Below are 27123 nucleotides of genomic sequence, written 5' to 3'. Positions count from 1 at the left end.
GAACATAATAATCAGTCTTTAAAAGAAAAATTAAATCTTGTTTCAAACTGTAATATATTTGGTACAAAAAATGTGAAACAGGCCAGGTGCAGTGACTTGCACCTGTAATCCCAACACTTTGGGAGGCTGAGGTGGGAGCATTGCTTGAGCCTAGGAGTTCGAGACCAGCCTGAGCAACATAGTAAGACCTTGTCTCTACAAAAAATTTTAAAAATTAGTCGTGTGTGGTAGTGTGTGCCTGTAGTCCCAGCTACTCGGGAGGCTGAGTTAGGAGGATTGCTTGAGCTGGGAGGTTGAAGCTGTAGTGAGCCAGGATCGCACCACTGCACTCTAGCCTGGGCAACAGAGTGAAACCCTGTCTCAAAAAACAAATTATAGATCTATATAATTTTATGTTTTATATATATATTATAGGTTAAAATATATCAAATATATATATGTATATGTGTGTATGTGTATATATATGTGTGTATATATGTAAAAAATGTAATGATGCACAACAACAAACAGATATAAATTCCTGCCTAATACAAACGGTCTGTTGGTGGACATTTGAGTAGTTTCTAGTATTAAGTTTTTTTCTGTTACAAACTGTGCTATAAATTCTTGTACATGTCTCAGTATATACATGGCTTTGAGTATACTTGTTTCTGTAGCATATATATCTAAAAGTGGAAATACTGAATTGTGGGGTGTGGGCATGATCAGTTTCACAAGATAGTGTCAAATTATTTTGCAAAGGGATAACTGCCCCCACATTAATGTGTTACAGTTCCGCTTTCACAACATCTTCATTAATGCTTGTTTTTTCACGTTTTGATTTTTGTCAGTCTGATGGGTAAGGTGGGATTTCATGGTATTGTTCTTTTCTGGTTGCTAGTGAGGTTAAGTGAAGCACTTCTTCATGTGCTTGTTGCTCAGTACGGTTTCCTCTTGTGTGAAAGACATGCCTGCTCATGTCTTTTGTACATTTTTAAAATTTCTTATTTATTCATATACTTCCCTCTTCTGAATACAGATTCTTTGTTGGTTATGTGTGATTTAACAAAGTACCTTTTTTGGCTTATATTTTTGTGCTTAAGAATTTTTTCTTACCACTCATTCATAAGGATAATTCACCCAAATTTCCCTATAAAAGTGGAATAATTTTGCCTTTTACATAGAAGCCTGGAGTTGATTTTTGAAGAGGGGATTTAATTATATTTATTTTCCATATGGGGAACCCTCTGTCCCACAACGACTTCAAAAAAGTCTTTCCCGGACAGACACGGTGGCTCACGCCTGTAATCCCAGCACTTTGGGAGGCCGAGGCGGGCAGATCACAAGGTCAGGAGATCGAGACTGTCCTGGCTAACACGGTGAAACCTTGTGTCTACTAAAAATACAAAAAAATAGCTGGGCGTGGTGGCGGGCGCCTAAAAAAAAAAAAAAAAAAAAAAGTCTTTCCCTTCCCCACTGGTGTGCAGTGTACACGATCAGGCTTCCCCACTGGTGTGCAGTGTACACAATCAGGCTTCCGTATGTGCATGAGTCAGACTCCAGATTCCGTGTCACCATTTGTTCACCCTGGTGCCAATAGATGGTGACACACAGTGTCTTCTAGAGTTTGCATTAATATTGTTTTGATATCTGGGAGGGCAGATCCCTTTGTCTTCACCTTTTGTTGTGTTTTGGCCAGTCTTAGTCCTTGACTATTACGTATCAGTTTTAAAATTAGTTTGTCAGGTTTTCCATAAGGCCTGTTGGGATTTGGATTAGACCTGTATTGAATCTCTATATAATTCCCATTTGTGAAACTGGTATGTCTTCATTTTTAAGCTATTTCCATAAAGACTCTTTTAAAACTTATATTTTTAAACATATTCAGAAGTAGACAATAGTATAATGAGCCCCATGTACCCATCTCTCAGCTTCAACAACTTTAATTCTTGTCTAATCTTCACCTCATTCCATCTACTTTATCCTTTCCTCTATTATTTTGAAGCCAAATCTGAGACATTATATCATTTTGTCCATAAATATTTCAGTATCCCTAAAAGATAAGAACTCTTATTTAATGTAACCACAATACCATTATAATACCAAAAATAATTTGAAAGGATTTTACATATAAATGTACAGTATAAAAGTTATGAAACAAATATATTATGAAGCATATATTACTCGTTAAGAAATAGGACATTGCCAGCACCCCAGAAGCCTCCTTGTGTTCTTTCCAATTACACACATCCCTTTTCCAACACCTGGAGGAACTGCTGTCCTGATTTTTATGGTAATCACTTCCTTGTGTTTTATGATTTTACCGTCTATATATGTATCCCTAAACAATAGAATTTAGTTTGCCTGTTTTAACTTTAAATAGAGTCATTACTGGTTGTAATCTTTTGTGTTTTCTTTAATCCAATGGTATATGTATAAGATTGATTCATATTGATGCAGACAGCTAAATTTTATGTTCATTTTTCTTTAACATTTTGTTTGGCTGTACCATAATAGATTTTTCCATTCCAGTTCTTTTGATAAACCTAGTACAGGACTATTATGCACAATGCTCTTTTGTGCATTTGTGTATGTGTAGCCTGGTAACATGTGCACAAGTTTTTCTAGGGTATATACCTAGGAGTGACATTACTGGGTCTAACAGCTAAGGAAGTTACCTTTACCAAGCAAAAGGAAATTCTTTTAGACTTGATGTTACCATCTTACATTCCCACCAGCTGTTTGAGTGTTCCATTGTGCCATATCCTCATCAACACATGGTATTTTCAGACTTTAAAATTTTTATTAATGGGGGAAGAATGTAGTAACAGTTCTTTGAAGGTTAGCCTTGTATTGTTTTGCATTTTAATATGAGAATGAACAGTAACTCTGACTTATTAATAGGTTGTGAGCTTCAGGATTATGCACAAATAAGAGATTTGTTGAAGTAACCCCAGTTCCACACTTCCACACCCTTTGTCATCAGCATATCCCATTTCTGTTACAGTGTAAGACTAGTTATTTCAGAGTACAGAAAAAGACACATTTAGATGAACTGAAGCAGATTAAAGTGACTTTATAAGACAACATCTTTGTTTTTATGTTTAATTTCAAGTATGGTTAAGCACTAATTTAATTCAGTGCTTTCTACTTATTCTGCTTCTAGTAACTCTTACAGAAACAAGCGTAGTCAGTAGCCAACAGACATCCATGTCAGCCTAAATATGACTTATTAGTAGAGCTTAATTATTTAAAAGAGATGAAAAATAAAGAGAAGGTCTAGTATTTTCCTCCCACGTTTCAACAGTTCATTTTATGTGCCCCCTTTGGGTGAGCACATTCCATGTTGTAGACCATTGATTATAGTAGTCAGAGCATGGAGCTCTGGAGTTCAGAAAAAGTATTTTACTATTGTTGTTATGACAAAAATAATTACCATGTAAAGGAAAAGAAAAGAAACTCAGGGAAAAAATTTATGAACAAAAGAGAAAAGAAACTTATGGTTAAATCATTTTTAAAATACATATGGCAAATAAGCATCAATTTTTTTTTCTGTATGCCCATTGGAAAATATCGTCTTGCTTCATCTAACAGGCAATGTTAAGTGGAGTCACTATGTGTTCCTCTTAACTGGAAGATTTCTTTCTTTTGGTATGAATACTGAAGCATTTATTTTACCTTTTTTTTTTCCTCCCCAGCAGAGACAGGGTCTTGCTTTGTTGCCCAGGCTGGTATCAGGCTCCTGGCCTCAAGTGATCCTCCTGCCCCAGCCTCCCAAAGTTCTGGGATTACAGGCATGAGTGACCTAGCCTGGTCAAACATTTCTTTAGTTGTTTGAAAGTCATCTGACCGTATCTGGGAAATTATGTTTATTTAGAAAACATAGCCTTTAATTGCCAATTCTGTTATTGTGTAAATGATGTGCAAATCTCCATGTTTTCATGAGGTGACTAATTACTAAAATGGCTAAAGAGTTGCTTCTAGACCGGGCATGGTGGCTCACGCCTGTAATCCTCCCAGCACTTTGGGAGGCCGAGGCGGGCGAATCGCGAGGTCAGGATATCAAGACCATCCTGGCTAACACGGTGAAACCCCGTCTCTACTAAAAATACAAAAAACTAGCTGGGCGTGCTGGCGGGCGCCTGTAGTGCCAGCTACTTGGGAGGCTGAGGCTGGAGAATGGCGTGAACCCGGGAGGTGGAGCTTGCCGTGAGCTGAGATCCGGCCACTGCACTCCAGCCTGGGAGACAGCGAGACTCTGTCTCAAAAAAAGAGTTGCTTCTAAAACACCAATAGCATGAAATTTTTTTAAAACTGACTCTTGGGCTTTTATAAGCCTAGACACAACAAGAATGAAGAGGATTAAGCCTTTTGTCTTTCTAGAGTTGGTGAGGATTGGGTTCTGATTCTAACATGGCCTTGATGTATACAAATAGGAAAAAAAGGAATACTGGTGAGGAACTCAAAATTGCATTATTTTTCAAATCAGTAGTGAGTTAAGACTAGGTAGTGCATTGTTCTAGAAAAATAAAATGTTTTTGCTGATATGTATCTGTGACTAAAGGGAAGTTAGAACTTAAGTAATTATCTGGGATTTAATAGTGGTATTTTAATAACTATCTGGGGCTGGTATTTATGATGTTTATAATATATTGAACATTTTTAGAAGCACTTTTTAAGAATCTGTTCATCTGTGATGTAAACAGATGGTATAAATCATTCATTTTTTCATCCTCTCAAACTTGTTCATATTGAGTAGGAAATATTACAGATACATTTTATTAGCAGCTCTCATGTAAGACAAATTTTAGGTCAGATTTCAGTTCTCTTTTTAAAGTACTCAGTACCCTAAAGTTTGGTCGGATCTCTTATCAACCTTGCACATAGTAAAAATTCTTCTGGTTCTTAGATATTTCTGGTATTTATGTTCCATCTACTTTTGTTGATTGAGCTTTCTTACAGTTTCTTGAAAAGGTGTTATGCTTACATTCTTGTTTTAGCAGATGGTATATTGTTTGTTTTATATGTGATTTTGTTTTGTGAAATGAAAATAATTTTCATACAGTCTTAAAATTTTAGATCTTAGAGACATCATAGGCAAATGTAGTCAAATACATGTGGGCACGTGTGCATGCAGATTTGGAAACTATACTAAGAAGTTAATTAGTAAACTAAGATCAGCGAATTAGTGGCAGAGCCTTTTGCATTTTAAGACCAGTTTTCTTTCTAGTATATTTCAGTAAATTTTACCCAAATGGAAAGGAACATCCAGGTTGGATATAAAGTTGAGTTATGAGACTATGTAGATTCACAGCACTAGGTGATAAGTTACAGTGAAACAAGCAGTGTTTCAGTATTTCAGAAAGCATTTTTTTGCTACCAAGTGTTAATTATTATCTGCCGTTTTTGCAGACTGTCTTAGTTCAAATGCTTTCATATATATTAACTTCATGAGAAACATGTCTGTCATTTTAATTTCTTCATTTCCCCCTCTTATCCCCTATCACTCTTTGTTTTGGTTTGGTTTTGGTTTTATTTGTTCTTGCAGCGTCTTATCAGTTTTACCACGAGATACTTATGGAGGGTATTAGAACAATTAATGATAGTTTCATTAAAAGTTAAGCAAACAACTTTGGGAGGCCGAGGCAGGTGGATCACGAGGTGAGTTCAAGACCAGCCTGGCCAAGATGGTGAAACCCCATCTCTACTAAAAACTACAAAAATTAGCTGGGTGCGGTCGCAGGTGCCTGTAATCCCAGCTACTTGGGGGGCTGAGGCAGGAGAATCACCTGAACCCGGGTGGCAGAGGTTGCAGTGAGCCAAGATTGTGCCACTGCACTCCAGCCTGGGCAACAGAGTGAGACTCCGTCTCAAAAAAAAAAAAAAAAGTTAAGCAGACATTGTGTGTGAAATTTGTGACAGAATTTTTTTTTTTTTTGAGACGGAGTCTTGCTCTGTCGCCCAGGCTGGAGTGCAGTGGACGGATCTCAGCTCACTGCAAGCTCCGCCTCCCGGGTTTAAGCCATTCTCCTGCCTCAGCCTCCCAAGTAGCTGGGACTACAGGCACCCGCCACCTCGCCCGGCTAGTTTTTTGTATTTTTTAGTAGAGACGGGGTTTCACCATGTTAGCCAGGATGGTCTCGATCTCCTGACCTCGTGATCCGCCCGCCTCGGCCTCCCAAAGTGCTGGGATCACAGGCTTGAGCCACCGTGCCCGGACATGAATTTTTTTTTTTTAACTAAGCAAGCCAGAAGCAATTCCAGTGCAAAGTGTGGTATAAGAAAAATTAATTATAGTACAGTACTTGACTCAGTTGTAAACACTTTTCACATGAGAGTTAATATAAACACTTGATATCTGTATCTCAATTTTATATAGTAAATGTTTGGAGGGAATCATATGACTTGCTTTGAAACACAGTTTGCACAGTGATGTGAAGGAAAGAACAGTGGACAAGGAAGACTCCCAGATCTGATGTTAGTTAGCTGTGGGACTTTGGCAAGTAATGCCTTCCTAGGTACATTGTATACTGTATATATAGAGTGGATAGGAACAATCCCAGATGGACCCACAATGGCAGAAATTTCTAGTGAAAGGTTTTTAACACCATTGACAAATATATCATTAATACTTGAAAGAGCTAGTTCAAATGAGTTTCTCCCTTCCTTTTTTTTTTTGACCTTTTTTGTGCTTCAGTTTTCATCCTTGGAATATGTGACTTAAACCAGATACTAATTTTAAATAGAAGGAGAAAAAAAACTGTTTTCACTTCAGGTTTCTCACTGAGAGATGAGAACAACTAGTTCCTTCAATTTTGCTTTTAGCAATTTGGCCCTTGAAAAGGTCACTATAGATTTGCTTTAGAGATTCCTTTTAAAAACAAATTTTGGGGTCTCTTGCAAACTTCTCATCTGTCACAAGCTGCAAAATACATACTGAGTAAGAAAAGGTTAGTTGTCGGACAGATACCGACAGCACCACACTTAAGATTAGATTGTAAATGCATTACCAGCAGCTCACCTATTTATTTATGAATATTTCCAGCACAAAATATATTTCCTTTCTGTATTTTGACTTAGATAATTCTCTGCTTATAATACTAGCTGGTTTTGGTTTCTCTGTGGTGATCTATGGTGTGACTCTCATCTCCTGTAGAGATAGCTCCTTATATAAACTCTGTCACTTGAGGGCCACTGCTGGCATTCCAGTGAGTGAGCTAAGCTCTAGAAGCCAGACAAGTAGAATTTTTTATTTTTCTCACCATAGAAGATACAGTACAAGTTTGTGTATAGAAGAAGTTTATTATTTTCTCAAGTTTTGACCTAAGAGAATTTGGAATCCAAAGTAGGCTACTCAGTTATTGAAGAGCGGATTTTTTTCCCAGTCTCTGCAGTATCTAAAACCTTGTTTCTCTTTCATTTGTCCCTTAACATATTAGAAATTTTTTGTTATATTCTTAGAAACCAGACTTCCACAGGCAGTTTTATCAACTCAGATTACCACCCATGGAAACGGTGGATTCAGCTTGTTGAACACGAGTATCCAGGACCTGGACACTGTTAATACTCCCATCTTGACCAGGCATGGTGGCTCATACCTGTAATCTTAGCACTTTAAGAGGCCAAGGTGGTTGGATTAGTTGAGGTCAGGAGTTCAAGACCAGCCTGACCAACATGGTGAAACCCCATCTCTACTAAAAATACAAAAAATTAGCTGGGCATAGTGGTGCACACCTGTAATTCCAGCTACTCGGGAGGCTGAGGCATGAGAATCGCTTGAACCCAGGAGGCGGAGGTTGCATTGAACTGAGATTGCACCATCGCACTCCAGCCTGGGTGATGAGTGAGACTCTTGTCTAAAAAAAAAAAAAAAAAAAAAAAACCTTTATTCAGTAGAGAGTACAAAGGTGAACAAAGGAGGACTTCTGAGCAATGGCTGAGACAGGAAGTGAGAGTTTGCCAGAGGATCCCAGATTTGAAGGGAAGGTAAAATGTCATATACTGCTATAGAGGGTGCTAGCAAATGAGTTCATGGCTTTAAAGTTCTTGGAACTGTGCCCGGTGTCTTATAAGTACTCTTTATTACCCATTTTTACTTCTTAAATATTCAGCTGTTAACCTTTATTTTTTAATTTACCTTTGAGGTTCAGGGGGTACATGTGTAGGTTTATTATATAAGTAAACTGAGTCACAGATTACCTGGTGTACAGATAATTTCATCACCCAGGTAATAGGCATAGTAACCATTAGGTAGTTTTTTGATCCTCTCCTTCCTCCCACCCTCTACTCTCAGATAGGTCCTGATATCCGTTGTTGCCTTCTTTGTGTCTGTGTGTACTCAATGTTTAGCTCCCAGTGAGAACATGTGGTATTATGGTATGGCCTCCAGCTCCATCTGTGTTGCTCCAAAGGACATGGTCTGGTTCTTTTTTATGGCTGTGAGGTATTCCATGGCATACATGTACCACGTTTTCTTTATCCAGTCTACCACTGATGGGCATTTAGGTTGATGCCATGACTTTGTGATTGTGAACAGTGCTGCGATGAACATACGTGTACATGTGTCTTTATGGTAGAATGATTTATATTCCTTTGGGTATATACTCAGTAAGGGGGTTCTGGGTCAAGTGATACTTCTGTTTTCACTTCTTTGAGAAATTGCCATACTGCTTTCCACAATGACTAAACTAATTTACATTCCCACCAGCAGCATATAAGTGTTCCCTTTTCTCTGCAGCCTCACCAGCATCTATTGTTATTTGACTATATGTAATTTTTTTTTTTTTTTTTTTTTTGAGACAGAGTCTCGCTCTGTTGCCCAGACTAGAGGGGTGTGATCTTGACTCACTGCAACCTCTGCCTCCCGGCTTCCAATGATTCTTGTGTCTCAGCCTCTCGAGTAGTTGGGACTACAGGGGTGTGCCACCACACCTGGCTAATTTTTTGTATTTTTGTAGAGATGACGTGTTACCATGTTGCCCAGGCTGGTCTCGAACTCCGGAGCTCAGGCAATCCGCCCTCAGCCTCCCAAAGTGCTAGGCTTACAGGCGTGAGCCACCATGCTTGGCCTGACTTTTTAATAATAGTCATTCAGCTGTTAATCTTTAGAGCCAGTGTTTCTAAACTATTAAGCCGTCAGTATCACTTAGAATCTTGTTAGATATGCAGATTAAAGCCCCACTCCAAACTTGCTCAATCTGAAATTCTTCTGTGACTAGAACTCAGAAACCTGTGTTTTAACAAACCTTCCAGGGATTCTGATGTATACTGTATCTTGAGAACCACTGCTTTAGAGGTTCTACCCAATATAAAAACTAAAACAGTGTTTGTTACCAGTTAAAACCTCTCTAGAGCACACAGCATTTCTATGAAACAGAGAAAATTAAATCAGCAGATAAGTATTTTTTATGCAGAAATGTAAACTCCATTAGAATTGGCATTACATTGTTTACATCCTCCAAATATAATAGGTTCTTGAGAAATATTTGGCGATAATATTAGATAAGACAAACAATTTTTAGAGAACTGAGCTGACATTGTTTCTTTAAAAAAGCCTTTTATTCATTCAACAGTCATTTATTGTCTACTGTGTGTCAGGCACAGCTACTGTTACAGAACTTGTAGTAGTGTAGGAAAATCAAACTGTAAGCAAGTAAGTTACAGTACAATGTTTTAAGTACTACAATTGAAATATGAGCCATGTGCTCTGAATGTTCAGAACAGGAAATATCCAACAGCCTCAAGTAAGAATGTTATGTTTGAGTTGGGTCTCAAAGAATGAGTAGGGAGAGACTTGGGGCAAGGGTGTTTCATATAGTTTGTTGACATTACTACCATAAAAGGTATTTTTGTTTTTTGTGTCAATGAATATCCACTAGGAACATCCTTTTCATCAAAAAATGTCAAGTCCATTTTTTATATTATTACAACTTTTGTTAGTCTTTTTTTCTGTACTGTGAACTAGATTGATTAACTCGGAAGCAGCTCACACACCCAGGGAATCAGTCACTTGCATCATAGAAAAAAATACCCACTTGTTTTAGAAATGCCTGGTTCCTAATTATACTGTCAATATTTCAAAAAACGAATGTAGCTTATTTCAGAGGTTCCCAAACTTCCCTTAACAGTTCTGTAATGTTTTTCATGGTGCCTCTAGGCCAAGAGAAATACCGTACAGACTTGTTTATTAACTAATTTGGTACAAACAACTTAGTAAAGATTTATGTCCCAACAACTTATTTGCCTTTAAAAAATAAGATATAAATTGAAAGGAAAAATATTTTTATTTAATTCTTAAATAACCATTTACATACTTACGGTGTGTTTGTGCCTGTTAGGATTATACAACTTCTCAAACTGTGGAATCAGACTGACCACCACCACCTTCTTTTCTAGTTCCATACTGACTTTTGCATAGTGCTTGGGTTTTTTCACAGTAACCACTGAAAACTCAGCTTCACAAGGATATGCTGTTAAAAAGAATGTATGTTCTAATGTTGAAGTTACAAATTATCTGAAGTTGGTAGCTCACTCAGTGTCAAACACACATTGAGTCTCACTGTGTTTCCCTCAAATAGAAAACCCTGGCACCCCTGGGTTTTGCTGGGATGCCCCAAGACACAATTTGGAAATAGTGGGCTTGTTAGATTTAATTCATAGATTTAGGGATTCAGTTATACAACTCAACTGACTTTCTCTAGGTCATAAAGTTGAGTCAGTAGCATAGTTTTCAGCCTTTCATTTACTTTGGCCACATTTGCATAAATGATTGCTGTTTTATACCCTGAAAGTTCCAGCTTTTTTCACTGTCCCAGATGGCAGGTATTTTAATTTTCTTTATTCACTCTGTATCTGCTTCTAGAACTACCTCAGGCTGTACCATCTTTTACCCTTACTGTAGGCCTTCTGCTAACCTGATGGGACCTGGCCTTCATTTGCTTCTCAGTGACCTGTGTTTGCACACTAAGCTGCCCAGAGGATAGTCTTTGGGGAAGTTTTAACTTTTAAGTGATTATGTCATTACTGTTTTCTAGCAGCTACCGTTGATCCATATGCCAGAAATGTGACAGAGGTGGATAAAGTATGGTTATATACATACTTGTTTACATAAGGATGCAAATATGGTTCATACAGTAGCACATACTTTGAAATTAACCTGCTTCTCGCCTCCTTGCATATACTCCAAATTGTTTAGTTCATTATCTTTAATAATTATGATGTAATAATGTAAAAAGTCACGGGAAGAGACATTTTGCCTAATGTCCCCTCCACACTAACATAGTGATTCATTTGGGTCTCTAGTCCTTCGCCTTATGCAGAATAAAAGTTAGTATTTTAAGGATGCAAGGATTATTCAGATGGTTGACGTTCTTAACAAAGTTCCCTATACAGAATTTGTTTCCAGGAAACATGGTGACTCTGCTAACGACAACTGTTAATACGTATCAGAGCAGAGTGCACCATTTCCTGTTTTTCTTTGTGGAGGTCCGACTCTAGAATTCCCCTTGTTTGCCCATGACTATTCTTTTTTTTCTTTTGAAATAGAGTCTCACTCTGTCACCCAGGCTGGAGTGCAGTGGTGTGATCTCGGCTCACTGCAACCTCTCCCTCCCACCCCCCAGCCCCGGGTTCAAGCAATTCTCCTGCCTCAGCCTCTTGAGTAGCTGGGATAACAGGTACCTGCCACCATGCCCAGCTAATTTTTTTTCTTAAAATATTTATTCAGTTTTCCATTCAATTTCCCAACAGGGCCCCAAAAGACAGTTTCTTACCAACTTCCAAAAAAGGGCTCGAAGTAAAACTAAACTTGTTCAAATAAAGCAATGAGAGTACTTTGTTCCTTAGTGTTATAGACTTATAATTTATATAATTGTTTGTAGGGAAAAGAGTGAAAAACTATAATACTACTTTTTCAGAGATTAAAAAATATTGCAATGACATGTCATAACAAAGAGCTTCTGAAAAATAACCATAATGGAAAAAAAATTATGTGGCTACTACTGAAAAAACCTAGAGCTGGGGTCAGCAGACTACTGCTTTTACAGGCCAAATCTAGCCTGTCTCCTGTTTTTGTAAATAAATTTTTACCAAAACACAGCTACACTCATTTATTTCATGTGCTCTGCAGTTGCTTTCATACTACAATAGCAGAGTTGAGTCAGAGCTACAGTGGAGACTGTGTGTTGGCCTGCAAGGTTATAATATTTACTATCTAGTGTGGACCTCTGAAGAGGATAAAGGGGAGTTATTTTCCAATGCAGTGAAATTATAAAGATAAATAGAATAAATGGTGAAAATATAAGAAACTTGAAAGATTATAGACACACACATGTTCAAATGCCCACATAGCAGGAACTCCATAAGTAGCAAAATGAACACATGGAGCAATTATCAAGGAACTAATAGAATACAACTTTCCTAAGATACAGAAAACCTGTGTTTAGATAACCATGTGCCATGCAGAATTACTGGAAGGAAAATCCAACAAACTTGGAGATGGTCTAATGTCATTGCTGAATTCTAAGGATGAAGAACATAAATATTTCAAAGGAAAAGCGTCAGGGTTTTTGTTTTTCTGTTTGTTTCTATCTATGACAATATAAATGAGAGGACAGTAAAACAGTGTATATTGACTTCTAAAATATATGCATGGGCTCGCCACTTTTGTGGTTTTATAGAAAGTCATGTTCTCACCCTGAGGAGCTGTCATATGGGACTGTCTTGATAAAATTTTAAGGTTTATCAGGATCATGCCAGCATTTCAGTAGATAAGGACATAAAAGTGTTATGTTCAAAGGCAGCTAATCCAACAAGTTTATAACTCTGCTTGGTTTTGAGGGAAGTTGCAATTTCAGGAGAAGTATACTATTGACAGTAAACTGGGATAAGCAGAGCCCCATAGTAGGACACTAAGCCAATGTGGTCAGTGATCTCTCCCAATAAGATTATCATATCTAAGGGGTCATGGAAAACAGATCTAAGATAATCTTCAAAGCTGGAAAACTCTTAGATAATCAGTGAAACATAGCAGTATGGTAAGGAAATAATCTCTAAGGGGTAGATGAGCATATTGGTCAGAACAGGGATACCAGCTGGTGGCTAAAGTTACTGGAGAATGGAGCTCAGCACCCCATGAGAAGTGGTTGTCAAAAGTTAGGAAGAGTCAGCCAGGCATAGTGGTGCATGCCCATAATCCCGGCTACTTGGGAGCTGAGGTGTGAGGATTGCTTGAGCCCAGTTAAAGACCAGCCTGGGTAACATAGCAAGACTCCATCTCAAAAAAAAAAAAAAAAAAAAAAAAAAATTAGGAAGAGTCAGTAAGACCCAGCCTAGTTAGTCAACAGGTTTAGTTCCCAGCTAGAACAGACCAGAGAAGAGTGAATGGACTAGGACCAAATCTGTCACCCTCTCACCCTCCAGCCCCCACCCCCACCAGCTGAAATGACAGATTCATTTTAGCATAGAAGAAAGGTAATTGGGTATAATCTGAATAATAACCATCAAAATATAATACATCTGTTAATGATGAAAGCCAGAAAATAATGTTTAAAATCAGACATTCTATTCAAACCACACTGTGTTCTTTGCCAACAATAATAGTGACTGAGGGTAATTTAACATTTGTCTCATTATATAAAAAGAATAAAACTTAAGCGGTTATTATACAAATATGTGGATGACCAAAACTAGACCAAATAATCTATTAAGTTCTAAATAATAACCTGTTATTTTGCTTTACTAATCATTTTTTTGCATATGTTTCTCTTGGGGATTTCATCATAAGAAGTAATTGTGGCAGTCTAAGAGCTAGGCATTTTTGTGTTCTTGGCAAATTTATTAAACAGTCATAGTATAAAAATCCATCAGAATAAGTTGTTCATAAGATCACTTTCTCAACACATTGTTCCCCCATATTTTAGAAAAGGCGACGACGGATTGACAGAAGTATGATTGGAGAGCCCACAAACTTTGTGCACACAGCTCATGTTGGATCAGGAGACCTGTTCAGTGGAATGAATTCAGTAAGTATGTTGGTGGGACATGCAGGTAGGGCATTGGGGCATAGTCATGTGAAACCTGTGTGATAGGCACAAATATTTTTAATAGCATTATGCTAAATGAATTTGTATACAGTGAATGTAAATACATAATATGAGCATAGAAGAGAGAGAAGCAAACTAATGATGAAAAATTAATCTCTTCGAATTTGCTGGGTTATGTATTTGTTTCTGTTTCTTGTACGCAATTCTTCATAGCTGCCTTTGTCCCGAATAAATACTTTGAAACTTGAAAGGATTTGAGTTCAGAGTAGAGGTTAGTATCCTATTGATTCTCTTGCTCCCACCAAAGAGACTTGGATATCAGCCTTTTAAATAATAATCTCTTTTCGTTCTTTTAAGTTCAGTTAGTTGCCTTTTGCACACATTTTTATAGCTTTACTTTATAAACCAGTGGTCTCCAACATTTTTGGCACCAGGGACCGGTTTCGTGGAAGACAGTTTTTCCATGGGGGAAATGGTTTTGGGGTGAAACTGTTCCACTTCACTTCATCAGGCATTAGATTCTCATAAGGTGTCCGCAACCCAGATCCTCACATGTGCAGTTCACGATAGGGTTCATGCTCCTATGAGAATCTCATGCCATCACGGATATGACAGGAGGCAGAGCTCACACAGTGATGCTCACTTACAGCTGCTCACCTCCTGTTGTGCAGCCTGGTTCCTAACAGGCCACTTGAGGTTTTGGGCCCCCTGTTATAAACTATTCATCTTTACCTGATAATATTAGAATGTTGGTGATTTATTTACTCTTAAGTTCTCATGCAGTAAGCATAGGATTAGAATTTTCACATATCCCTTTAGGTCAAGGCAGTAAAAATTTTGTCACATTTGCCAGCAGGATGTGAAGAATCAGAAATGAGATTTATTCGCATCTTTTAATAGAGGTTTCAGTGAGTTTCAGAATAGGCTTTAGATCTACTCAGCTGATCTTTTAGTCTTTAATTTTTGTTGAAGAGAAAACCAGAATGCATTATAATAGAAGCAGCACCAAATGTAGGTTCTTGTCAGAGTTGTTCCTCACATTTGCCTTAAAGCAAGCCACTGAGTATCAACAGACTGACTCTTTTCCCCATTCCTAAAGTAAGCAAGTATCTAAATGATCCCTAAAGTATTCAGAACCAGAAAGTCAATGAGGGTTTTATAAACACAAAATTATGATCCACTGTATACCAACTTACTAGACAGCATTAACAAAAGACTTAACAGGGACTTTAAAAATAGGTAGATGGGTATCCTGGATACAGCAACGACGTTTGTCATTGCAGTTACTAGGTAAGCAAAGGAGTGACATTTGAACCTTCCTGGAAAGGAAACAGCTTGTTTGTTTTAAATCCCTAGGAAAAGTACTTTGTTTCACTTGACTGCTTTGTGGAAATGCAAGAGATATCATGTTGCTGTCAAAATAGTCAGTAACTTTGTTTCCTGCATCAACATAGTGTAAAAAGACTAACTGGGGCCCTATTACTTTTATTAATATGGTTACTATAATAAAGAGAATGGGTAGTTTCAAATTTATTATATATAATGAATTTTAATTTCTCATCAACAGCTGTTGTCTGTGCTGCCTCAGATTTTTAAAAAATCCAGCTATAAGGCCAGACATCGTGGCTCCCTCCTGTAATCCCAGTACTTTGGGAGGCTGAGGCAGGTGGATCAACTGAGCTCAGGAGTTCAAGACCAGCCTGAGCAACATAGTGAAACCCTCTCTCTACCAAAATACAAAAAAAATTAGCTGAGTGAAGTAATATGCACCTGTGATTCCAGCTGTTTGGGAGGCTGAGGGGGGAGGATTGCTTGAACCTGGGAGCGGGAGGTTGCAGTGAGCTGAGATCATGCCTCTGAACTTCAGCCTGGGTGACTGAGTGAGACCCCATCTGAAAGAAATAAATCCAACTGTATAGGAGGAATTAAATTTTAGTTCGTAGCATTTAAAATCCTATGTACATTTCCAGATTTCCTTTAAGATTCCTCCCTGAATGAAAAACCTATCATTGGCATATTATCTTTTTTGCTTCTCATAGTTTAGGTGGAACTTTAGGACTGTACTTTGCAGGGCTTGCACACGTCCCTCTTAATCTTAGATGCAGGATTGAGATGGGACTTTATCTGTGGTAGAGTTTCTACCTTGTTGTCTCCAGGCAGCCTTCTCTGCTACTGAAGTGGACTTTTTATGAAGTATTTCAGCCCTTTAGAGCTAAATGTGTTTCCCAAATGTGTTCTGTAGTTAATTCATATTTGAGTTTGCTATCTCTAAAGCAATATTCAGCATCCATCCCACCATCACAGAGCACTGTGTTCTGGCTGCTCGGAACGGTGTTGTTCAGTTAGTAACTTTTTTTTGAGATGGAGTCTTGCTCTGTCACCCAGGCTGGAGTGCAGTGGCGCAATCTCAGCTCACTGCAACCTCTGCCTCCTAGGTTCAAGTGATTCTCCTATCTCAGCCTCCCGAGTAGCTGGGATTACAGGCATGCACCACCATGCCTGGCTAATTTTTTGTATTTTCAGTAGAGCGGGGTTTCACCATGTTGGCCAGGCTGGTCTCAAACTCCTGACCTCCAGTGATCCACCCACCTTGGCCTCCCAAAGTGTTGGGATTACAGGTGTGAGCCACCGCGCCTGGCCAAGTAACTTTTCTTGAAAGTATCATGGATACTTCTGATTTGATGAGCCTGACTCTTAGAAAAATTATGTTCTCCTATGCAGTGCAATAATAAATAAGAAGAAAACATAAATAGACATGCTGTTTATTCAAAGAAAAGAACTGAGCAGCTAGTATTAGGAACATGGCTTGACGCATATGAAACAAGCTTGCCTGAACTGTATTATTGAATGGTTAGAGGACTTGTAATTTCTTTTTTCCTCTAAATATATTCTTCTTCTACCTTTACTTAGTGTCAAAGACTTTCTTTTCTACTACCTTTTTTTCCAGAAAAGATTTCTGTTACCCGTTCATTAATATCCTGTGTTAAAATATTGTATATTCACAGTCACAATAATACATTCAATCTCAGCACTGAAAGATTACTTATTAAAGTTACTTAATAAAGGTTACTTAAGATAAACCAAACCTTTTAAATTGAAGAACTGACTTTTGGAGAAAAAATACTTTTTTTCTTTCTTAGAATCTGCATGGCATTATTGAATGCATAGTGTAAAAACAAAGATTTTTTGTTTGGTTGGTTTGGGGTTTTTTTTGATGCAGAGTCTCTTTCTGTTGCTCAGGCTGGAGTGCTCACTGCAGCTTTGACCTCCTAGGCTCAATCGATCCTCCTGCCTCAGCCTCCCCCAGTAGCTGGGACTACAGGCCTGCACCACCATGCCCAGCTAGTTTTTGTATTTTGTTTTGTTTTCTTTTTTCTTTTTTTTTTTTTTTTTGAGACGGAGTCTTGCTCTGTCACCCAGGCTGGAGTGCAGTGGCCGGATCTCAGCTCACTGCAAGCTCCGCCTCCCAGGTTCACGCCATTCTCCTGCCTCAGCCTCCCGAGTAGCTGGGACTACAGGTGCCTGCCACCACGCCCGGCTAATTTTTTGTATTTTTTTTTGTAGAAATGGGGTTTCACCATGTTGGCCAGGATGGTTTTGTATTTTTTTTGTAGAGATGGGGTTTCACTATGTTGTCCAGTCTGGCCTCAAACTTGTGGGCTCAAGTTATCTGCCTACTTCGAACTCCCAAAGTGTTGGGATTACAGCTGTGAGCCACTGCACCTGGTCATAAAGATGTTTTTTAAGACAGACCTAAAATATCTATAAAAGCTAATATGCCATGTTAGGTGGAAAATTATTTGGTATCAGGTTTGTGCCACGTAACTTAATGTTAGTTACCATAAAGGGGCAGATGATGAATTTGAACTAGTGTCGTATGACAGGCCCTAGCCTCTTCACACTGCATTAACTGAGGAAGTTTATGTTTAAAAAACAAACAAAAATAAATACAGATTTCTTCTTACACTCTTACCTGAAGTAGTCATTTTATTAATGTGACTATTACAGCAATACCTTATAATGTGATGTCATAGAAATAAGATGTTCCATGTAAGTAAATTTCCAGGTTAGTAAAACTGTCCCCATTTAAGAGCCAAACACATATTCTCATTTAAACTCTTTTGATCTAAATAAGCTATGCATTTTCTGTTTTGCCATTATCTTCTATTATAGTATATATTGAAACCTGACTTACTCCAAAAATGAGTTAGATAAGTCTTTCTTTAAATATATTGACTCAGAATCACCAGTGGAAAGCACCTCACCCTTCATGCCTTATATTACAGTAGGTGCTCAGTAAGTATTTGATAAGCAGATGACTGATAAATGAATGATGCCCCGGTTCCCTCCAAATCGTGGAATTGTGCAGGGCCCTTTGAGCTGATTCCATGAAATACTCAGCCACATTGCCAGTGCTCTCTCTCCACTGTTAGGCCGTCATCTCCAAAATCGTATTGCTTGTGTTCCTTCTTCTAGCAGTCTAGCCTGACTCTCCAGTTCTCTGCTTCTAGACTGCTTCTAATTTATATGAACTAAGACTGGAATAATAATGATATGCTAAAAGTACTTCACAGTTTGCAAATGACTTTATGTGCCTTTCTTTCAGCAAAAAGAAAATATCCCTGCTTTCGTACATCTTGCAGTCTATCAGGAAACAGCCCTGTAATGTGGTCGGAAGAGATTACCATCTTAACCCTTTTACAAATAAGAAGCCTGATACTCAGAGAGGATAGTTTACCCAGTTACAATATTAATCAATAAACTGGGTCTATCTGTCTTTGGATTCTTTGATTCTTTTTTACTTTATCAGGCTATGTTAACATGGTACATTTTATGACGCAGACTTTTAAGATTTATCTTTGGTTGGTCCAATTTTATTCACGCTTATTTTCTTGGTTTTGATTCTTTACTAGGTAATTGAGGTGATTATATATGTGAGATATCTGTAAATTAAGATACTTGAGGTTGAGAAACAAAGTGGAGTTGATTGGCCGGGCGCGGTGGCTCATGCCTATAATCCCAGCACTTCGAGAGGCCGAGGCAGTCGGATCACTTGAGGTCAGGAGTTCAAAGACCAGCCTGGCCAACATGGTGAAACCTACAAATAGAAAAATTAGCTGAGTGTGGTGGTGTGTGCCTGTAATCTCAGCTACTAGGGAGGCTGAGGCAGGAGAATTACTTGAACCGGGGAGGTGGAGGTTGCAGTGAGCTGCGATGACGCCACTGCACTCCAGCCAGGGCAACAGAGCAAGACTGTCTTAAAAAAAAAAAAAAGTGGAGTTGATCTATATATTTTTTACTATTTTTCAGATGTTACCAAGTGCCTTGTGAATTACAAACTGACTTTTGTAATTTGGAAATAGAGAAAATAGGGGTTTTTGCAAAAAATGTTTCAATTGCTAGTCTGTTTGTCCTTATAACCAGAAAATGTTTATCTATAAAAATTTTTTTTTTCTATAAAATACCCTTCTGAAAAAAGCAGCTCAAATAAAAATCTGGGAAAAGAATTACTTAGCTGCACCGGACCTAGTTCCTGACTTCCATTTTGTTTTGTTTTATTTTTGTCTTGTTTTAGGTTAGCTCCATTCAGAACCAAATGCAGTCCAAGGGAGGCTATGGAGGTGGAATGCCTGCCAGCGTGCAGATGCAGCTCGTGGATACGAAGGCAGGATAGCCCTGGTCCTTTCTCCAGTGAGTACTCAGAGCTGGGGTCTGGACCTGAAGGCCAGACATGGCCAGGCCAATAATAGTAAATATATATATATTTTATTTTTTAATTGTGACCTTACTGGGAAAGGCAACATTACTCAGCTAAGTGTCGTTTCTGCACTTTGAATGTAAGTTTTAGGTTCTTTTCCTTACTTTAAAACATCTGGTTGGGGAGGATTCTGATGACAAGATGCTGCTTATGTGTTCTTTAAACAAGAGTGAAATTATTATTTTGAGTATTGAGGCTGAGCCTGGTGGCTCACTCCTGTAATCCCAGCACTTTGGGAGGCCTAAGTGGGCGGATCACCTGAGGCCAGGAATTGGAGACTAGGCTGGCCCACATGGTGAAACCCCATCTCTACTAAAAATACAAAAATTAGCTGGGGGTGGTGGCACACGCCTGTAATCACAGCTACTCGGGAGGCTGAGGCACAAGAATTGCTTGAACCCGGGAGGTGGGGGCTGCAGTCAGCTGACAATGTGCCACTGCACTCCAGCCTGGGTGACAGAACAAGACCCTGTCTCAGAAAAGTATTGATACTAAAGATAATCTCATGGGTAATAAATAATTTTATAGTTAACACTTCATTATTTATAAACTTTTCAGATTAATTAAAAAGACTACTTTGAAAAAGGATAAACCCTGAAAATATAGAAATAATTTGAAGTTTTTTTTGTTTTATAGGGTTATTGTGAATTTCTGTATTTTCTCTGTCCACTATTCTGTAATTTTTTTTTGTCCTGTGATTGCGTTTCTTTTATTTTGAATTACAAAAAAGAAGTGTGATGGCACCTTGTCTACCCTGTCGTGATTATTCCAGTGAGATGTTACTGTTCTGCTCTGAAGAAGATACTGTCAGACGAATCCTGCACTTCTTTCAGCTGGCCTGCATGCCTTTGGACTCATGGTCAGAGTTCTTTGGATTGTCACTGAATTTTCAATGTTTAATCAGTATGGATCTGATCTTCGCATGATCTTTTTTGTGAATGCTAACACCATTTGGCAGTTTTTTTTTTCTATTTTAAACATTTTTCTTTTCACTGCCGACCCCCTGCCTTACGATTTTATTAGAAAGCAAGGACCTGCTATTATTTGTTAATTTGCCATCATTTATGTCTATTTTGGAAGGTATGAGACCCACAAGCACAATGATCATTTTTATTTGTTTGAGACTTCAGCAGAATAGGTATCTGCATGCTTTATGAAGTTGCTTTGGTGAGAGCTCATGGGATGCCAGAAATGAACATTGCTTTGCTGCCATGGGCTGATGATGCTGCTATTAGATAAAGTTTAGCTGTGGCACCAAGTCACATCATTTTCATAGAAAAAGATCACTTGTAGCTTTAGAAGTATGACCTTTTGGTCTGTTTGATTAGAATTGCAATAAAAGAAAAGCTTGCATTCATAAGGCATTCATTCTGTTGTAAATGTTCAATATATTTATTTTGAGAGCAAGGACCTGTGGTTGTAAACAGGTGTGGTTACGTATCTGAGTGTTGTGGTCATACTCTCATCCAGTCCGATCCTGAGCATCTTCATCTTATTAGCTGTTCGTTTCTTTCTGCACTCATTCTTTTATTTTTACTTCTTTTTAATGTTATGGTATCCGGTTGTTTCCAGTAGCAGTTTCTTGAACTTCTGGCCTGTACTACTAACTGCAGATCTCCAGAGTCACTGGCCTTTCTGTGTTCTACATATTTTAGCGGCCACGTCAGTTGCTAAGAGCAACATACATACTGACCTGGCTGAATTATTGCCAGTGAAAACAACCTGTACGAAGCCTTTGCTCAGGTTCTAAAATACGTTTGTCCTTGCACAAATTTTGTATGTTTCAGATATTTCTGTAAAAGTTTCTTCTTTTCTGTTTGTTAGAGTGTGGTGTTAAGCCAGAGTCAGTAGTCTGTGTTCTCATTAAAATGTTTTAATCCTATCTCCAATTCAAGCCTACCTAACTACATTTGATAGGATTAACGTTTCATGTAACAAATGGGGCTTAATTAAAAACTTTAGGTAACTTTGAATAAAGGAACAGGGATCACTTTATCTTCTGCCTTCATTTTCCTTCGTCCCAGATTCTTGCAAAACAGGCAGCTGAACAAACATTAGGTTAATGTAGGTAAAACGTGAAAGCATTTCTCCTCCACTTTCTAAAATTTAATTTACCCAGTACAGTGGGGCACCAGACTACTTGATCTTTGTATTTTGCAGTTTTGAACCTTTGTGTCAATCCCAGGCACAGAGAGGATCTGCCAAGGAAAAAATTTGCATCTTCAGAGTAGACGTTTTGCAGTTTGTTTAGTAACTTCTAAAGTTGAATTTATCCATTGTCACTGATTGACCAAGTAGATGTCGCATTGTGGAATTTTTCTGAGTACCGTTGTCATTCTGCTCAGCCAGGCACAGTCAGTTCCTTGGCCAGGGACATTGCTGTGTGCAGGCTCTTTAGAACGGAGATTGGGTTTTCTTGGCATTATCAGCACTCATGCTATTTAGTCTACTTCTGTTTTGACTCTTTAAATTAGTACAGTTTTTCTACTTGTCATATAACTTCTGGAACAACAATACAGGAAGCTGTGATCCTTTTCCCCAACTCATGATTTTATTCTTTTTCCAAATCGCTGTTTTGTTTTGTTTGTTTTGTTTTGTTTTTTTGCTGCTCCAACGACCAGCGTGTGTTGGATCGGATCACCATGGTAAGCCAAAAGTGGACTTGTCAGCCTATAACTACTCTGCAGCTGCCACTAACTCTACAGGCACAGTAACTACACTTTATACAGGAGCACATGCCAAAGTGCCTGGGAGGTACCAATAACATCAGGAAAATTACAAAAAAAGATAGCTAGATACGGTATTAACCTTGGACATAATTTTTTTTTTTTTTTAGGGAGGCAGCTTTCCCACATTTATAAATGGGGTTGTAAATCTCAAGAGGTCATCTGTTCCCCATAGCAGCATATCTCATTTTTAAATTGAAGCTAATTAAATAGGATTTTACTACTCAACATTCATTATACTGCTAATCTTTGCTGAAATACATGCTAACAAATGTTAAGCAAGGGAAACTGAAGATTGAATCACATGGATTCTGTTAGCAGTGTTCTGCTTTCTGTAAAAAGAGGTACTTTCCCATGATGGAGGCATGAAGTGGTGCCAATAAGCATAGAGCGGAAATGTTGACTTTAGTTCACATTGGGTTTAGCATTTCCAGTGCAGCATTATCAGTGGGCCTTTAAAAATACTTCGTGAGTACATTAGCTTTCACTTTGTTGTTAAGTTATAGCAGACTCATTATAGAGAACAAGTATGCCTTGATTTTGTTTAAAATGACTTCTGCTAAGCACCCAGAAGAAGATAAAATTGACATATTTTTATAATATAAGCATACTTTTTTTGTACATTGTGTTCATTCTTGAATAAAATGAGTTCTGTGTTGGCTTGTAGATATTAAAAAGAAAGTATTGATTTTGATTCAATAAATGTTTTCTTTCAATCCTGGTTGGCCTTTCCTTTAAATTTGTTTCGTTTTTCTTTTCTTTCAAGGAAGGAATTATTTACCAGAATGCATACGTATATTTTCAGTCATGATATCATGCAAAAAACAACTTAAAACTTTCTGATTTAAAAGAGAATTTAAATTTCTATCATTGTAGTCTTTAACTTCTTCACAGTTCACCTTTTAATTTAACAAATACTTAGAATGAAAATTAAATGGATAGAAATAGGACAAATAAAACATTTATGCCTGGTGCAGTGACTCACACCTGTAATCCCAGCTCTTCTAGAGGTGGAGGTGGGTGGATAGTTTGAGCCCAGTCAGGACAACATGGTGAAACCCTTTCTGTAAGTTTTTATTGCCTATCAACCACATGATTTTTAACAAAGGTATCTATCAAGATATCTACACAGTTTTCCATGATGAAATATCTTGTCCTTATAGTACATGTAGGACTTAATTAAAATGAAATGAAATTAAGAATTCTCCTCATACTTAGCCACATTTGAAGTGCTTAGTAGCATCATGTAGTGATCAGCTACTGTATTAGGAAGTTATAGACTACGTCCCCCATCACAGTTTGGGGAGTTAGTTTATGGTTTGCCTCTAAAATGGTTTACAACACTGGTTCCCATGGGGAGTGATTTTGCTCCCCATGGAGACGTTAGAGCAATGTCAGGAGACGACAGTTTTGGTTATCACAGCTTGAGGAAGGGGTGGTACAGGATCCTGGGGAGTGGAAAGTAGGGATGCTGCTAAATATCCTGTGATGTACAGGACCGCCCCCACAACAAAGACTGATTTGATCCAAGATGTCATAGTGCCACAGCTAAAACCTGTTTTAAGACGAAGATCCATATGTCTGCATACTCACCAGATACAACCTGTAGGGACGCTTTGTTGCATCAGATCATGTGCACAGGTAAGTGAGATGTTTTGCTGGTTGAATACTGAGAATAGGTGTTAGGTTTCGTTTTATGAGAATTGCCACAAAACATTCTAAAAACAGAAAAGTCAAGACGTATCAGAAAAGAGTATTTCAAAACTTAGGGTAACTTTTGTCCCCATCCCATAGCCAAAGATCCTAAAAAGAAATTGGCTTAAAATGAAGTGCTTTGCAAAATAAAATTCTGACAATCTAGTGACATCTCAACTATGAAAAAGTATCTGAAGAAGCTGATGTTGGTAGACCAAGAGCAATTACATTGTGAGCTTATGTTTTTAAAGGATATGCGTAAAACATTAAAGGAGGGGCACATAACCACAAAAAGACAAATCTATAAAATACAGCGCCATAGTCTGGAAATTGCTAATATTTATGAAGATGCAAAAATTTACAAAATTGATAAAGACGAAGGAAATTCTGTGCCCTCTGCTTAAAGTACACTATTTGCAAACGTAAAAGAAGTCATAGAAATTTTACCTTCTATTTATTGTCTCCATCCAGAATGGTCCAGTAAGAATGAAACCATTAAATGACTCATCTTCATCTGACTTTTTATGTTCTGGCACCTTTAACTTTCGGTTTTCATAATGTTTCTCAGTCTATGAGGATTTGCCTTTGATACTTTGTCCCAGGATCCCTTGAGCCCAGGAGTTCAGGGTTACAGTGAGCTTGAGCTATGATGGTGCCTCTGCACTTCAGCCTGGGTGACAGAGCAAGACCCTGAATCTCTGAAAAAATAAAAGTGGTTTTCAATGAGCTCTGCTCCATCTATGCAGGAAGGAAAGAAAAAACTTTCTTGTAGATATATGCAACCTCTAGGCTCATTTTGACCCCTACCTCATCTTTTTAATGTCTGTCATCTTAATAATGTTCTCTCTGGTTTGCCTTTGATGCCTAGAAGAAAAAAAAACTTCGTCTTTACTAAAGAAAACAGTTACTCCCTGAGTAAGATCAAGTGTTGTTTGATCTGGGACTTTACAAGGATATGCTCAAAGAATGGTGATCATGGTTTTGAAGAAAACTGATTTTCATCACATTAGAAGGTAATATTATTGGTAGAAAAGTGAAGCCGGTGCTTCATTCTAACCTCCACATTTTCTATTTTGTAAATCCAAGCTATGGAATTCATTAGAGCTTTTACTGCTCACTAGAACTCATGGGTTCAGTAGCTTCAGACAGTTAAACGCAGCTGAGAACCTGCCTTGGGGGCCCAGAAAGAATTCTTAGGCTTAGGGGTATGTTTTTTGTTTTGTTTTTCTCCCTTAAAGGAGCAGCAAGCCAAGTAACACACTTCTTTCAAAATCTTCACTAGCCTCACCTAGTTACCTATTTCTTACCATTGCTTTAAGTTACATAAACATATTAATCCTTTTTATGTCTGTGTCTTTCAAATAAATGTGTAAGCTGGCAGAGGTCCTTTGCCTTAACACGCTTTCCCCCTAGAGCCTCCGCTGCTGGCGTGCTCTCCCGCAGGGCTTCATCTGCTGGGCGCTGCCTCCTTAGGGAGTATATAAAACATTTCAGCTGCTGTTTCCGGGTTTCTGCAAAAAACAGTGTTTTACTTTTCAGAAATACTGCAAAGGAGGTAAAAAATCACTCTGCTTCTGTTTTTTGGCAAAACCACCCAGATTCCAAATGGGATAATTTTAAGTTCAATCTCTTTCCAATGTCCATTGTGTCCTATTATAATTTTTCACAAGTGTATGTAGGTTTTGCTCACCTGATTTTCGTTGCTTGGATAGGTACAGCGTAAGTGTACCTAATAAGTGACTGGACTGTCCCTCTGTAAATGCAGCCACATCCAGTCGGTGCACAATGGAATTAAAACCACAGACCATCTAGGCCAATAGCATAAAAGGATCTGCTAAAGATACTCCTAAAACCAGAAACGGAAACAAGCAGTCCTTTCTCCCTTCTTCCCTCTTTTCAATCTGATACTCCTATAGGAAACTAGTATGATCAAATAGACATTTTAGAAAAATACCAGCTGGGTATGGTGATGCATGTCTGTAGTCTCAGCTACTTTGGAGGGTGAGGCAGAGGGATCACTTGAGCCCAGGAGTTGGGTCCATCCTGGGCAACATAGCAAGACCCTGTCTCTTTTACAAAAAGAATCTAAGGGACAGACACAGTGGCTTACGCCTGTCATCCCAGCACTTTGGGAGGCCATGGTGGGCGGATCACAAGGTCAGGAGTTCAAGACCAGCCTGGCCAACATGGTGAAACCCCATCTCTACTAAAAATACAAAGATTAGCCAGGCGTGGTGGCGCACATCTGTAATTCCAGGTACTCAGGAGGCTGAAGCAGGAGACTCGCTTGAGCCCATGAGGCGGAGGTTGCAGTGAGCCGAGATCGCGCTACTGCACTCCAGTCTGGGCAACAGAGTGACACTCCGTCTCAACAACAACAACAACAAAAGAATCTAGGAAATACTCATTCTACTGTGAAGGACACAGTAGAGGGTTAGGCAGTCCAATCTGTGATTAATGGGAGTTTTACAAAAAGAAAGCAAGGAAAACGCTCTTCAGAGGAAAAATTTAAAAAAAAAAGTCTCTTGAAATTTCAAAAAAAATTGTTTTTACAATTATACTTTCTCACTTCACAGCCCTCAAGGACTTTTTGTTCTGAAGACTCCTATTCAGCTATGGGAAATATTATTTCTCTGATTATTCCTTCAACTTTTGAAGATTACCAGATTTCTCAACAGCAATACTGTGGTCTGGAATATGATGGGGCACTCCCTTCAGACTCTGGAGAAGACATTATTTTGAACTAGAATTCTGTCTACAGCCATACGCTTAATGAACTCTGTCTACAACCATATTCTCAAAGAAGTAAGATGGCAGAATAAAGATGATTACACTAGCAATGAACAGCTGGCTTTACTTTTCACACACCCATCCTGAAAACACTGCAAGATAGAGAACAAATCTAGTAATAAAATAAATCTCA

The 27123-nt window shown here is 38.3% G+C and overlaps 1 protein-coding gene across 19 annotated transcripts in view; it reads left to right on the top strand.

Moving 5' to 3' along the window:
- CDC42SE2 (CDC42 small effector 2) overlaps positions 1-27123 on the top strand; it is a 150194-nt gene that overhangs the window by 99948 nt on the left and 23123 nt on the right. For 6 of the 19 annotated variants that reach the window (XR_002727577.2, XR_002727586.3, XR_002727585.3 and 3 more), the window contains 4 exons: positions 13899-14000; positions 19597-19712; positions 20416-25213; positions 26777-27036. Coding sequence is in view for 9 of the 19 variants with exons in the window: in XM_023196759.2 (XP_023052527.1) it covers positions 13899-14000; positions 19597-19695 (201 nt within the window). In the remaining 10 variants the exon portion in view is untranslated. Of the gene's footprint in view, positions 1-13898; positions 14001-19596; positions 19713-20415; positions 25214-26776; positions 27037-27123 lie in introns of those variants that run through there. The other 13 variants (XM_023196759.2, XM_023196735.2, XM_023196770.3 and 10 more) reach the window with 6 other exon arrangements.

Source organism: Piliocolobus tephrosceles, chromosome 4, assembly GCF_002776525.5.
Source record: "Piliocolobus tephrosceles isolate RC106 chromosome 4, ASM277652v3, whole genome shotgun sequence".
NCBI lineage: Eukaryota > Metazoa > Chordata > Mammalia > Primates > Cercopithecidae > Piliocolobus > Piliocolobus tephrosceles.
Note: the sequence above shows the minus strand (reverse complement) of the source record. Positions and strands in the feature narration are given on the sequence as shown.